Source organism: Periplaneta americana, chromosome 4 (assembly GCF_040183065.1).
Source record: "Periplaneta americana isolate PAMFEO1 chromosome 4, P.americana_PAMFEO1_priV1, whole genome shotgun sequence".
Lineage (NCBI taxonomy): Eukaryota > Metazoa > Arthropoda > Insecta > Blattodea > Blattidae > Periplaneta > Periplaneta americana.
In genome coordinates, this window is record NC_091120.1 from 91438055 (window position 1) to 91452101 (window position 14047).

Consider the following 14047-nt stretch of genomic DNA (forward strand, 5'->3'; position numbering starts at 1 on the left):
ATGCAACCCATTTATTTTAAACCTATTTTCTTATTCTTCCTCGTAATTTAGGACCAAGTCCTGTTTTTCAGCTGGTGTTGATTGACTGTGAGGTAGTATATTATTACCTGTAAAACAAAATTAAGTGTAACTCGTAGGCCTACATATGTTTTCTCGGAACACGTTTTTATGAATTTCTCTAATGGTGTTGCATCTAAGAATGTTGACATATTTACTGCGCCGTCATAATTGTGATAATTATGTTAATTGCTTCCTATATTACGTTTAGTCTGCTCAATTTTGCATATAACGTCCAACTGGGTTTCAAATATATTGATTGATCACCTACTCGTACTTTCTTTGAAAGTATTATCTCTCGGATAAACAGTACTGTATATAACGACATATAGTTTTTTTAATCTGTGTTATGGTTATGATTTATACCAAACCTGTCAAATTGACTACATCACCAAGCAGTATATAAGAACGGCTACTTTTCTAACCGAAACAAACCTAGAGTTATCTCTGAAGAGGCAGCAACTAAAGAAGAAGAAAAAGTAGTTGCTGATCATGGCCGATATCAAGTAAGTAAAATTATATTTAACAGTAAAATTGTGCATGCTTGCAACAATATCCTTTAATATAATATTCATGCAAATTCAAGTCGGTCACTGCCTACATAACTTTGACTCTTCTTGAATGCCACGATTGTTGAACCCAGTCTAGGGAATTATTAGACTATCTTTTATCAATGTGATTTCCAGTGGTATCTTACGAAGAGGCCTTCGAGTTTGAGAGTCTCCTTCAACCGCTTTTGTTAACATTATGTGTAAGTCGTAGTGATATTAAATAAAAAGTCTCAAAAAATTTTTGAACTCAATAAACAATTCAAGCACCGCAAAGAAATTTTTACTCGCCATGGCTACATGCTGTCCGGAATTTGTCTACCCATAATTTTTACAGTAACTAAAACGCATTAAGCTACTTTAGATTTAATTAAAGGTTGGAATTAACAAATGAAAAAAAAACATAAATGTCAGCACAAACTTCGAAAAAAACAAATCGTCGGTTTACAAGCAAAACACATTAAGTAAAAAATATGACTTCTGAGATAAACGCGAATATAATGTATATAGGCTAATTGTTGTATATGAACTTAGAAACAACTTACTAAAAATAAACTTTTGAGGATTTAGTTATGTCAACAACTTTCAAACACAAACTCTCTCAGAAGTAGGCCTAATATTTTTGACTTAATGTGTATTACTTATAAACCGACGAAATTATGACTCCGTGTTTTACGAGTCTCTACATATTACAATAAGTGACTGTAAACATTTTAAGTGTTTCAAATGAAAAATTTCTCCTTTTTTTCGATGACTATTACACTTTTACTACGTCACACTACTGTCGACCAATAAAACGGTACGAAAGGACGTCTTTCAACCAATCATGGCCGCTTATCGCACAATTTTATCGCGTCCCTAGCATTTGTTTAATTTTATCGCGTCCCTAGCATTTGTTTATTTTTATCACTACCCTAGCATTTGTTTCTTTGTTTGCCAACATTTCAAACTGCACTGGTCTGGCCGTCAAAAAAAAAAAACAGAAAATTACAAACCACTCCAGTCGATGCACATCACTTTCAAATATGACTCGCATTTTGGCATTCAAGAACAAAAATTAATAAAGATCACTGGTCATATATGAAGAGCACCATTCGGAAATCCTGAATGAGTTGAGGGATACACCATATACACCAACGAGTTCACTTCTTTTACACACACGTCCAATATAACATCAACGGAACCACCAAAACATTCAAATATGAAAATTGTACTTTCAATAATTGTTTCTTTTAAAATTATCCATGTTTATTTTTTATTTCATCATCGTTAATTAAAACGTTTCTCGTTTATTTCATCATCTCTAATTAAAACTTTTCCAACACTTGTTTATATTATTTAGGTTATGTTTGTTATAGCTTCTGCTATATATTATGGATAGTCACGTAACAGAGATTGTTTAATACTAAGATTTATTGAAAATCATCTGTCAAGTGACGTTGATTACTGGGATCCGGATGATTGAAATGGAATGCAAATGTTTTAATAAAAATGAAACTGAATCAACAAAGCCTTCTTGACTAGTAACAGTCCACAGAGTTCAATGATGATTCCATAGTTGGCACAACTGATACCGGTAACAAGAAAACATCATCATAAAACACTACTGCCATCTAGCGTAATGTTGCGATGGTACAATAATACATTTGAAGACAGTTGTATTTTCGTAAGCCAATTAATATTTTATTGTACACTTTGTTACTTCTAATCTTTATATAGCCTACTTTCTTCTAATCGTGTAATAGTCAATTAAATCGCACTCGAGTTTTGATTTTCTCTAGATAAATCAAAACCTCTAGTGAGATTACTGTTGATAAAATACATGTTCTTTCCTAATGAAATGGTGGCTACCAAATTGTTCTATTAGAGCAATGATCTCGAAGTGCCTAGCTTTGTTTTGTTTTCGCATGTTCACTGAACACCATACCTGAACTGTGTAGTAGAGTCTGGTGCCGCCGATCTATATTCCATACATACCTATACTGTTTCGGGTCGCTTGGAAGCTTTAGGTAACCAAACGAAGGACTCTAGTTATCACTACCATATTTTGGTCGTTGGAAAAATCTCGGTACCAAAATAATTGTACAGGACAGTTGCCTTCAACGTCCTATAGAAGTAGGAACCAAATGAAAATCATTTAGGCGTAAAGAGACAGCATAATTATTATAGGTGTATGAAGTACTTAACTGATAAATTAAATATTTGCATATTTCTAAGAAATTTTAATTTTCTGTTTACAGAGTCATACAACTATGCTAGTAAGGGAGTAGTAAATTTGTTAAAAACATCGATTACACAATTACAATTAAATACTTTAAATAGGCCTTACGAATATTAGAAAATACCACAAAAATAACACTAATAAAATAATACGGGATAATGGGTGGGCATATAACGAAGAGATAAAATTCTTTTTTTACCCTCGAACCCCCATCTTCAAAAACATTGGTCATCGCTCTACCGATTGATCTTCCTCGAGTCTCTTTAATCACTAACCCTTTTACTAATTTGTAAAATAATTGCTTTATGTCCACTAACTTTGATAAAATAATTATTTATTAGTTATTTCATTATGATTTTAATAATTTCATTTGCTGATAGGCCTATAATAAATTAAATCATTGCGTCTTTGAGGTTCGAAAGTCGAGACATTCTGACGTTTCGGAATTACTCAGTTTAGAGTTACATATTCAGTGTGCCAGATATATTTTTTTATCATTAGGCTCTTTATGCTCTTTGGCGAGTCCTCGGCATCACTTCATTTCACTCCTTTGATCTGATTACCTGGTTGGTTTTTTTCCGAGGTTTTCCCCAACCAAAAGGCAAATGCCGGGTAATTTTTTGGCGAATCCTCGGACCTCACCTCATCTCACTACAGCTCGCCAAAATATTGTAAAAAATTGCAGAAAATTGTAAAAAAATTGTAGAATTACTAAATTGTAAAACTGTAAAAATTGTAAAATATTGTAAAAATTTGCAAAAATTGTAATTGTAACATTGTAAAATTTTGACTTGTTCCAAATCTTAAAGCTTCATTGCTCATGTAAGATCTATGGAATATAATAAATGAATGAATGCATGCATACATAGGCCTACATACATACATACATACATACATACATACATACATACATACATACATACATACATACATACATACATACATACATACATACATACATACAGTACATATTCATTTATTCATAGTTTTCTGCCCAAGGGCAGGTCTTACACTGCAAACCCAGCATTCTGCAAACTTTTCATATTTTCCGTCTTTCTGTTAGTCTCCGCATATGACCCATATAATACAAATTCCAGTCTTGAATTGAATCTGATGAAATACTATCGAAAGCTTACGTTAACCACAATTTATATAAAAAAAAATTCTGTTACTCATATTTATTTGTCTACAATGAGGAGACATTAACTTTAACATAGGTACTACACATAATAATACTAAGAATGTACAAATTGTTTTACAGGATGAGCTTGATAACTGAACTAACGATCTTAGCTGTATGTTTCGTATTTGCTTCCTCATCTTCGGATCACAGTGTGGTGAGTATCTAAGTCATTTTATGACAAACGTTATCTTAATTTCCATATAAGTTTTATTACCGAGGTGTTTTGAGGAAGACAGTTGAATGGCGATTACAGAAAATCTTTCTCCTTAGCATATTTTACGAGGGAGAGGACAGATGATTTAATATCGACTTTAAAAAATATATATTTTATGCTACATTCGGATTATTTAAATAACATGCATAATTTCAGTAAAATAATTACCACATGTTGTAGATTGTTAAATGCTGATCGGGAAGTTGCTCACCTTGAATTCATTTGTAACGTTGTTACGGTAGTGGATTTGAATCCTCTCTCGAACTCTTTTTCTAAGAAATATTTTTTAATTTCTGTAATAATGTGCAACTGTAGAAAACTTTTTTTACCTTGCATCATTACTGCTACTGAAGGCGTTCAACAACGACACGTATTTGTTTTCTTAAAGAAAAGGTAGCGCCATAGCATATCTCATGTGATAATTATGTCTTTATATAATAAAGAGTTGTAAATGTTTTTATATTAATAACCATTACAATAACGTGCTTTCAAATTTTGGTAACAAGTATCCAAAACATTCTCAATCAAGGATAGAAAAACTGACAATGTTAAAAATGTCCGTAATATCTGAACAGAGAGTAGTGTACTCCACTGTACATAAAAACAAGAGTATAGTACCACGTAGCAGAAATGAAGTCATGGAAAGATTGTTAAGCTGCATGTGATAGTTTATTTTCTAAATTTTCAAATTCAAAACAGAGTAAAGGTGAAATAAAACAACAAATCAATTTGATAGTATTGATACGACTTTGCAGAAGAGTAGCAGAGTCCGTCCTTCAACTTCAGTAATATGTGTTAGTTCTGTTACATTATGTTGAAATAGTAATATATATATAATTTATTTCAAGAAATAGTCTGCCCAGGCATCCTGGGTTGCCAAAAACACAGAATAACACACATATAAGAATAGTAATGATTACAGTAAGATAGATGAATCAAATTGAAATGTGAACTAGGAGCTTAAGTTTAAGAAATAATAAATGTGTACATATATTTGTAACAATCACACACTAACGAATACAAAAGGGGGGGGGTATTATGATATTCCGTATAAATGATTTTTCAGAATTGCCACAGACCCTTTAATGGTTGAAGTAATTATTTTTGGAATGATGTCATGGATTCCAAATAATAATAATAATAATAATAATAATAATAATAATAATAATAATAATAATAATAATAATAAACCTAGTAATAATAGGCCAAATAATTTAATAATAAAAAATCAGCACTTTTGTTAAACTTGAATATTGTGAAATTCATTACGGCTCTCGTCAAATCACTATTTCTCACATTTGGCTCTCTATTTTCTAGTGAGAACCACTGGTCTATATAATGTATATGGTTGAAATGTCTCCGGTCATGTCGTGACTGTGGTGTGGCGGACGAAGCAAATGTTGCAGACTTTTTCTCGGGGAACTTCCATTTCCCTCTATCGTACCACCAACACTCTCAATCTCCCCTTAATTTCATATATTATCTGCAGTAGTGAAAATAGGCTGAGGTGAAGAATTGGGAGTACTACGGGTTTCCGGTGATGATCTAGGAAAGGCTTGGTGCTCGTGGTCCCTGGGGCTTATCAGGTTACTCGTATGCGGACGGGATCTGGATCTGCCAGGGGATGAGGCAGGATGGCCCATCTGTCAGCATCGGATGATCAGGAAGGGCTTGGGGCTCCGGGCACCTGGAACTTATCAGCTACTCGTCCGCGAATTGGGACCTGGCTCTATCAGGAAGCTGAGACAGTATGGCCCACCAGTCAGCGTTGGATTCATAAATGCCACCCAGGCCACATGTCGGACTTGGACTCATGTACTAGTAATCGAAATATTTTGATTCTCTCATCTCTCCTTTATTCATTGTATTATAATTTTATCTTTCACTACTCCTGTAACAGACGTACAAACATCTTGGTCTTAAATTTTAATTCACACTTCCTCTTTACTATGAACACAAATTGACCTACTTTTCTCAGAATATCCACATTAGATGATCTGCAAATTTAATTAAAGGCGAAGTGCATATTAATTCCTAGTTTATTAATGATAGTGTTTTATTTAATAAAAATATTAAACAGTGATCTATTTCTAGTTGATAGTACGAAAAGGCGAAAATTAATTAATGGAAGAAAAAATAAGAATAAAATAGAATGTTTTATTTTCGCTGGCAGAGTTAAGACCATAAGGCCTTCTCTTTCACTCAACCAACTTTAAATAAGAATAGGAAATGAAACCAAATCTCGCAAGGAAGCTGTTGCACAATCATCAAATCTCACCCTATCCGCCGTAGGTCGTACTCCTGTCCCCTGAATTCATCTGACCGAGCTGTAGATGACCTGTATTTCTGACTTAAGTAGACTGTTACCTAGGCGAAACGAAATTTCTGCATTGAATTTTAAAACAATTGGTATATCAAATCCATGTTCAATAATTCAACGATTTCTAACGTCATTTTAATAGAGTTTAGGATATTTAACGTGTAGATTACATGTTTCACTTATGTAAATAGTTATTACCACATTGTAACCTGCAGCATTTGTATTCACCAATGATTATGATCATAATGCGAGTATTAATATATTTTTTCAGTTAAATGTTACTCGTAAATTGCAGAATCTGTCCTGAGACGGTAAAATTGTGTCCTAGTATTAATAGTTGATCAAATAACTTAATTATTCAGAAATATTCGGTTTCATAGTCGCTTTTCTCACAGCACATGGTCTCGATCTTTTGTTAGAAAGTCAACACCTAACTGATTGAAGTATGGAGGGACCTAATTTTGATTTATATAAATTCTCAATTCTGCAATGATACCGTCTGGAAAAAGAAAACAAAGGCCATGGAATAAGGGACATCACGTAAAAGAAAATACATGTGTATGAATCGCAATCTCTGAAGGATGAAGAATAGCCTACAGTATAGCTTATGTTCCGTTTGTGGAAATCTGTGACTAACTGAAATATTCCTATAAAAATCAATTTTCAGTTGTGTTAAATAATGCACGAATTCAACTCACAACACTTAAATGCTTAGGTACTAGCTTTGCCTACTATAGGCCTATATTATAGCTAAGTTCAAGTTTTTAACTTAAAGAAATGCAGGCTTATTAAAAGAAATTATTTCATGCAGGGAAGTTCTGGACACAATGGAATAGCCGGACATGGTCCCGAGCTAGGAGGTGCTCAGGGCGGTGGAGGAGGTGGACACGCTGGTGGCAATGGAGGACATGGTGTAAATCCAGCAGGCCCTGATGGAAAAATCATTCCAGGAGTTCCAAATCATGGGAGTGGTCCAAATTACGCAGGCGATATAGGTAATCCATCAGGTCATGGTGCCGGTATTCCTGATTACGGAAATGGTGTAGGCGGACAATCAGGTCATGGCTTTCCTGATTTCGGAAATGGTGTAAGCGGTCAATCAGGTCATGGCATTCCTGATTATGGAAGCGGTGGTCCAGTTGGTCCATCAGGTCACGGCATCCCTGATTACGGAAGCGGTGTGGTTGGTCCATTAGGTCATGGTATCCCTGATTATGGAAATGGTGTAATTGGTCCATCAGGTAATGGTATCCCTGATTATGGAAGCGGTGTAGTTGGTCCATCAGGTCATGGTATCCCTGTTTACGGAAATGGTGTAGTTGGTCCATCAGATCAAGGTATCCCTGATTATGGAAATGGTGTAGTTGGTCCATCAGGTCATGGTATCCCTGATTATGGAAATGGTGTAGTTGGTCCATCAGGTCATGGTATCCCAGATTATGGAAATGGTGCAGTTGGCCCTTCAGGTCAAGGTATCCCTGTTTACGGAAATGGTGCTGTTGGTCCATCAGGTCATGGTATCCCTGATTACGGAAACGGTGCAGTTGGCCCATCAGGTCATGGTATCCCTGATTACGGAAACGGTGCAGTTGGCCCATCAGGTCATGGTATTCCTGGTTTTGGTAGTGGTGTAGGAGGCCTTGATTACGGAAATGGTGTAGGCGGTCAATCAGGCCATGGCTTTCCTGATTACGGAAATGGTGTAGGAGGTCAATCAGGCCATGGCTTTCCTGATAACGGAAATGGTGTAGGCGGTCAATCAGGCCATGGCTTTCCTGATTACGGAAATGGTGTAGGCGGTCAATCAGGCCTTGGCTTTCCTGATAACGGAAATGGTGTAGGCGGTCAATCAGGCCATGGCTTTCCTGATTACGGAAATGGTGTAGGCGGTCAATCAGGCCATGGCTTTCCTGATTACGGAAATGGTGTAGGCGGTCAATCAGGCCATGGCTTTCCTGATTACGGAAATGGTGTAGGTGGTCAATCAGGCCATGGCTTTCCTGATTACGGAAATGGTGTAGGCGGTCAATCAGGCCATGGCTTTCCTGATAACGGAAATGGTGTAGGTGGTCAATCAGGCCATGGCTTTCCTGATTACGGAAATGGTGTAGGTGGTCAATCAGGCCATGGCTTTCCTGATAACGGAAATGGTGTAGGCGGTCAATCAGGCCATGGCATTCCTGATTACGGAAATGGTGTAGGTCCATCAGGAGGGGCATCTAATCATGGAAGTAACGGAGAATTAACCCATGGAAGTGGTTCAGGCTCCTTGATTCCTGGAGGCCATGGCAGTGGCACTGGAGCTTCCAGTTCGAGCAGTTCCAGCAGCCACAGTAGCAGCGGTGGTGTGGGTGGCTCTGATCCTCATCATACACACTAAACTATCGAATTGTAATTTCAATACTTGAAATGAAACTGTATACATCAAAATTCGCGGTGGTAATTTTTTGTGCTTCCGTCTAGAGAATGATATTTGTTGTTCCGTAACAAACCATGATATATGCCTCTTATAAGATTATTTAGTACCGGTATGTAATATATGCACACAAAAAAATAAAGTCGATCATTATTCATTCGTCTGTTCATCTTGGAAAATATTAATGTTCCCTTTAATTGCTACAGAAGCTCAGTAAATTTTTCGACAGCATTCTTGAGATTACCCAAAATAATGCCATAACCATACAATTTCATTTCCAGTACTCTTCAAATAGCACCTATGTGAATCCCTTGCTTTATTATCTTAATTAAAATACGAGCACGTTTCATTTTACTCTCACGACATAAATGTTTTGTTTCTATAGAAGGAAATATATTTTGAGTTATGAAATTTGTTTTGAATTTAATTTACATAGTATAAAACTAGAATGAAATATATTTTGAGTTATGAGATTTATTCGAATTTAATTTACGTAATATAAAACTAGAATGAAATTTATTTTGAGTTCTGAGATTTCTTCGAAATTAATTTACATAATATGAAACACTATTTCTTGGTGTTGTCTTAATTTCATTTTGTAATTTTATTTATACTTATTACTTCCACTAAAAGTATATTACAAAATCGTTTCTAACTCTAAATAGTTCCTGAGAAAATAGTTGTAGTCTTGAAATTAGATCTTAAATTCAAAAATATCTATATCTATATCTATATATGTATATATATATATATATATATATATATATATATATATATAATACTGTCATAATTTTTGCCATATTGCGTCATGATATTGTTGTGTTCTGGATAATTTAAATGAAGGTTTAGATCTACCCGTTAGTAAAAACTATTTTTTACATTGAAAGTCAATGGCATAGTATAAAATGTAAGAAGGTATGTAATGCTTTCTTTTAAAGAAGCAAAAGTAATAAGATTTTTAAAAAGAAGTATTAGTTTGATTATAAACTGTGTGAGTATATTCTATCACTTTCTTTTCCGAACAATAAATCTTAATGTAAAAATTACTTTTTGTACTTTTCACCCTGAATTTTTAAGATTCCCTCTTACTTTCAAATAGAACTTCTTTTCCAGATTCCCTTTTCCTTTCTCATTGCAAAATATTAAAGATAGGCTATAAGTATTGTGATATTGCAAAGACTTTATTTGAAAATAGTTATGGATAGTTACGTTTTCATCATCCTCATACCATAAAATCATTTTCGACATGCTATCTCTCCGTGTACAAACTGCAGCATGGATTTTGTTATAAAATGAATTGCTAAGCCGGCTCCATCACTCAGTCTTTGTTTAGTCAACAAATGCGAATATCATACCTCTAGTGGTGGTCTGTTGTATCTCACCAGTAGATCCATTTGAGTCTTCATAGGCTATCTCCATCAGAGATGAAATCCTGTTGGGTTCCTGTCCCTCTCTGTAGATCTATGAGTCGTTTAGAATTAAGAATTCATCATCACTGCCATCTTTTGACAAACCGCGAGGAACACCAACCAAGCCGGACAGTCGATTCGACGTTGCGCAAACACAAATGTGCCCGACTTTTCGAGACGGAAATGACAATGAAAGAAGAATTGTGGAGGGTGTTGGTGGAATAGAGAGGGAAAGCGGAAGAACCCTGAGGAAAACCCTGACAATCTTGGCTTTGTCCACCAAAAATACAATTCCATTATCATCGTAATTTAAACTCGGATCCGTTATCAACGCAATCTGGCTACTAACCTACCTAAGTTAATCAATTAATATCTCAAGGAAAAGCCAGTATTTAGCATTAAGTATAGAGACTTTGATGTTTGCTGCATTTCCCTCTGTCTAACAATCACTAACAAGAATTGCAACGTTTGAGTCAGGAGTAGAACTTGGCTTTTCTAAAGCCGACAGCATACTGCAGCGGACATTTTGTCTCGGACAGGACGGTTTTGTCTCGGATCGTTCGATGTGACGGTGATTACACGCTTTCTTATGAGGCTGCAGCATACTGGATCGGAGATTGTCCCGAGACGAATGTCATACTGCAGCCTGATAACAATCCGTGTAATCACCTTCACATCGAACGGTCCGAGACAAAACCTTCCTGTCCGAGACAAATGTCCGATGTAGTAGCTACCGGCCAAAGGAAATGGCAAGACCAAGGTTCTTTCTCTATAGAAGTTAACGTCATATTTAAAAAAATTCTTGTGCATTTGAAGAAGCTTCACATAATGTTGTCCTATTAAGAAAAAGAGCGAGTATATGCACATACATCTTTTTATTTATTTGAAATGGGTATTAACTTACACGTGGTCCTCCAGCTTGGAGGTTGGGCGAAGGGCTAACAAGCCATCACCGTAAAAAAAAACATAAGATAACAGAGAGGGTTTGGAATTGAATGGGTTTCATGAGCTGCTTGTTTATGCGGATGACGTGAATATGTTAGGAGAATATCCACAAACTATTAGGGAAAACACGGGAATTTTACTTGAAGCAAGTAAGGAAATAGATTTGGAAGTAAATCCCGAAAAGATAAAATATATTATGTCTCGTGACCAGAACAGTACGAAATGGAAATATAAAAATTGGAAATTTACCCTTTAAAAAGGTGGAAAAATTAAAAAATCTTGGGGCAACAGTAACAAATAGAAATGACACTCGGAAGGAAATTAAACGGAGAATAAATGTAGGAAATGCCTATTATTATTCGATTCAGAAGCTTTTATCATTCAATCTGCTCTCAAAACAGCTGAAAGCTAGAATTTATAAAAACAGTTATATTACCGGTTGTTCTGTATGGTTGTGAAACTTGGACTCTCACTTTGAGAGAGGAACAGAGGCTAAGGATATTTGAGAATAAGGTGCTTAGGAAAACATGTGGGGCTAAGAGGGATGAAGTTACAGGAGAATGGAGAAAGTTACACAACACAGAACATTGTTTTTTCACCGGTAGATGGAAGGATAATATTGAAATGGATTTGAGGGAGGTGGGATATAATGCTAGGCACTGGATTAATCTTGCTCAGGATAGGGACCGATGGCGGGCTTATGTGAGGGCGGCAATGAACTTCCTGGTCCTCTAAACGCCATTTGCACGCCAAAGTAAGGACTACATACTGTATGATACGAGTATGTTACGAAAAGATGTTAGCACACGAAAGAAAAATAACCTAGGTACAGCAGAAATACATACAGGGAAGAGACAACGGGGAATAAGACGAATGTATAATTATGTAGGCCTACAGTATATTGATAATATTGAATAGATCCCAAAATAGTATACTTCGATAATATTCGAAATTTGCATAAATATATTCTTTTATAATGTTTTTTAAACAGTAGAATGTCTCTATTACTTCTAGAATTAATAATAATAATAATAATAATAATAATAATAATAATAATAATAAAACTAAATATTTATAATATGTATATCTATAAATATATTATATATACACAGTTATATTACCGATTGTTCTGTATGGTTGTGAAACTTGAACTCACACTTTGAGAGAGAATCAGAGATTAAGGGTGTTTGAGAATAAGGTTCTTAGGAAAATATTTGGGGCTAATTGGGATGAAGTTACAGGAGAATGGAGGAAGTTACACAACGCAGAACTGCACGCTTTGTATTCTTCACCTGACATAATTAGGAATATTAAGTCCAGACGTTTGAGATGGGCGGGCATGTGGCACGTATGGGCAAATCCAGAAATGCTTAAAGAGTGTTAATTGGGAGGTAAAAATACCTTTGGGGAGACCGAGACGTAGAGGGGAGGATAATATTAAAATGGATTTGAGGGAGATGGGATATGATGATAGAGATTGGATTAATCTTGCACAGGATAGGGACCGATGGCGGGCTTATGTGAGGACGGTAATAAACTTCCGGGTTCCTTATAAGCCATTTGTAAGTAAGTAAGTAAATATCTATAAATATCGTAGAGCCTAATTTATTTCTACTAGTTACATCGTTCTTATAAAAATTCAAATGGTAAATAAGTTTATCGATTTTTTCTAAATACTCGTATAAATTTAAATGTTACATATGCAACTGTTTAAGAAATGAAGATATGAAAATTTAAATAAAGTCACCAGTTCCTTCGCATAAGCCACAATAGAAACCGTATTACAGGTACACACTCTTTCCAAATTATTACTCAAGAACAACCTGCATACTGTCATATTTTAATAGTCTCTGATTCTGAATACCTTCCATGTTGTTATGATACACATCCAACTTAGAACAATATGTGTAAGCCTATATGCATTTGAGGAAGTATCGTATGTATAGGGATACTGCATTTGCAGCTGCAATCTGAGAAGAAATAAAATATTAATGAAACAGCAATAATAGTAATAATAATAATAATGAGAAGAAAAAGAAGAAGAAGAAGAAGAAGAAGAATAGACTGAGTCTGCAATACACTTGTAACTGGATTATACGAGTAGAAAGAAATACATTGGTACTTCACTCACATCAAACACTTGTATTGATCAAGGCATGGTCAAAGTTCTCTTACCGCATGCTTTTGTTTGCGTAATCCTTATACATAACATAATCGAATGTTGGCTAACATCTCATCATAATTCACATTGAAAGAATTGGAAAGACTGTCATCCTCAAACAAAGCGGGCATACCGTTCCTAGCTAAGTTAATAAAGGCTGCTTATTACGCTGATCAGATTTCACTCGATTATTGTGAAATTAGTTGTTTACGTTCTGAAGAATGCAGGAAGGGTTAATTCTTTATAGTAAGAAAAGCTTTTCTCATTTAACTCGCAGTACATCATTCCTATTTGAATGCTATTTGATTGACAGGCAGTCTGATGATTAGAGACGGAAGGAAAAGAATACATTGCTTTCGATCGCGGATGGGTCAAACACGAGTTGCTGCGCGTAAAACATTAACCATGTCCTTGGATTATCATACTGTAGATTTGAAAGGTGTTTGTTTGAATTATTTCGGACATATAATAATAAATACATCCTAATCATTTAAAATAAGATAGAATAGGCTTATATCATTATCAAATAAGATATTTAATTTACCAATCTATTATGGTAATTCATTGGCTAGT

General features: G+C 35.2%; 1 protein-coding gene across 1 annotated transcript; it reads left to right on the forward strand.

Annotated features, from left to right (window-relative positions):
- The first annotated feature begins 412 nt into the window (after window positions 1-412).
- On the forward strand, window positions 413-10005 carry LOC138698048 (uncharacterized). Its single transcript, XM_069823733.1, has 3 exons — window positions 413-563; window positions 4088-4163; window positions 7355-10005. Exons 1-3 carry the CDS (start codon window positions 550-552, stop codon window positions 8921-8923), a joined length of 1659 nt encoding a protein of 552 aa, XP_069679834.1. The 5' UTR covers window positions 413-549; the 3' UTR covers window positions 8924-10005.
- The last annotated feature ends 4042 nt before the right edge of the window (window positions 10006-14047 follow it).

Excerpts from the sequence above, each read along its gene's own strand:
- LOC138698048 (XM_069823733.1), top strand. Across the intron at positions 4,164-7,354 it reads CATCTTCGGATCACAGTGTG|GGAAGTTCTGGACACAATGG; the intron begins GTGAGTATCTAA and ends TATTTCATGCAG.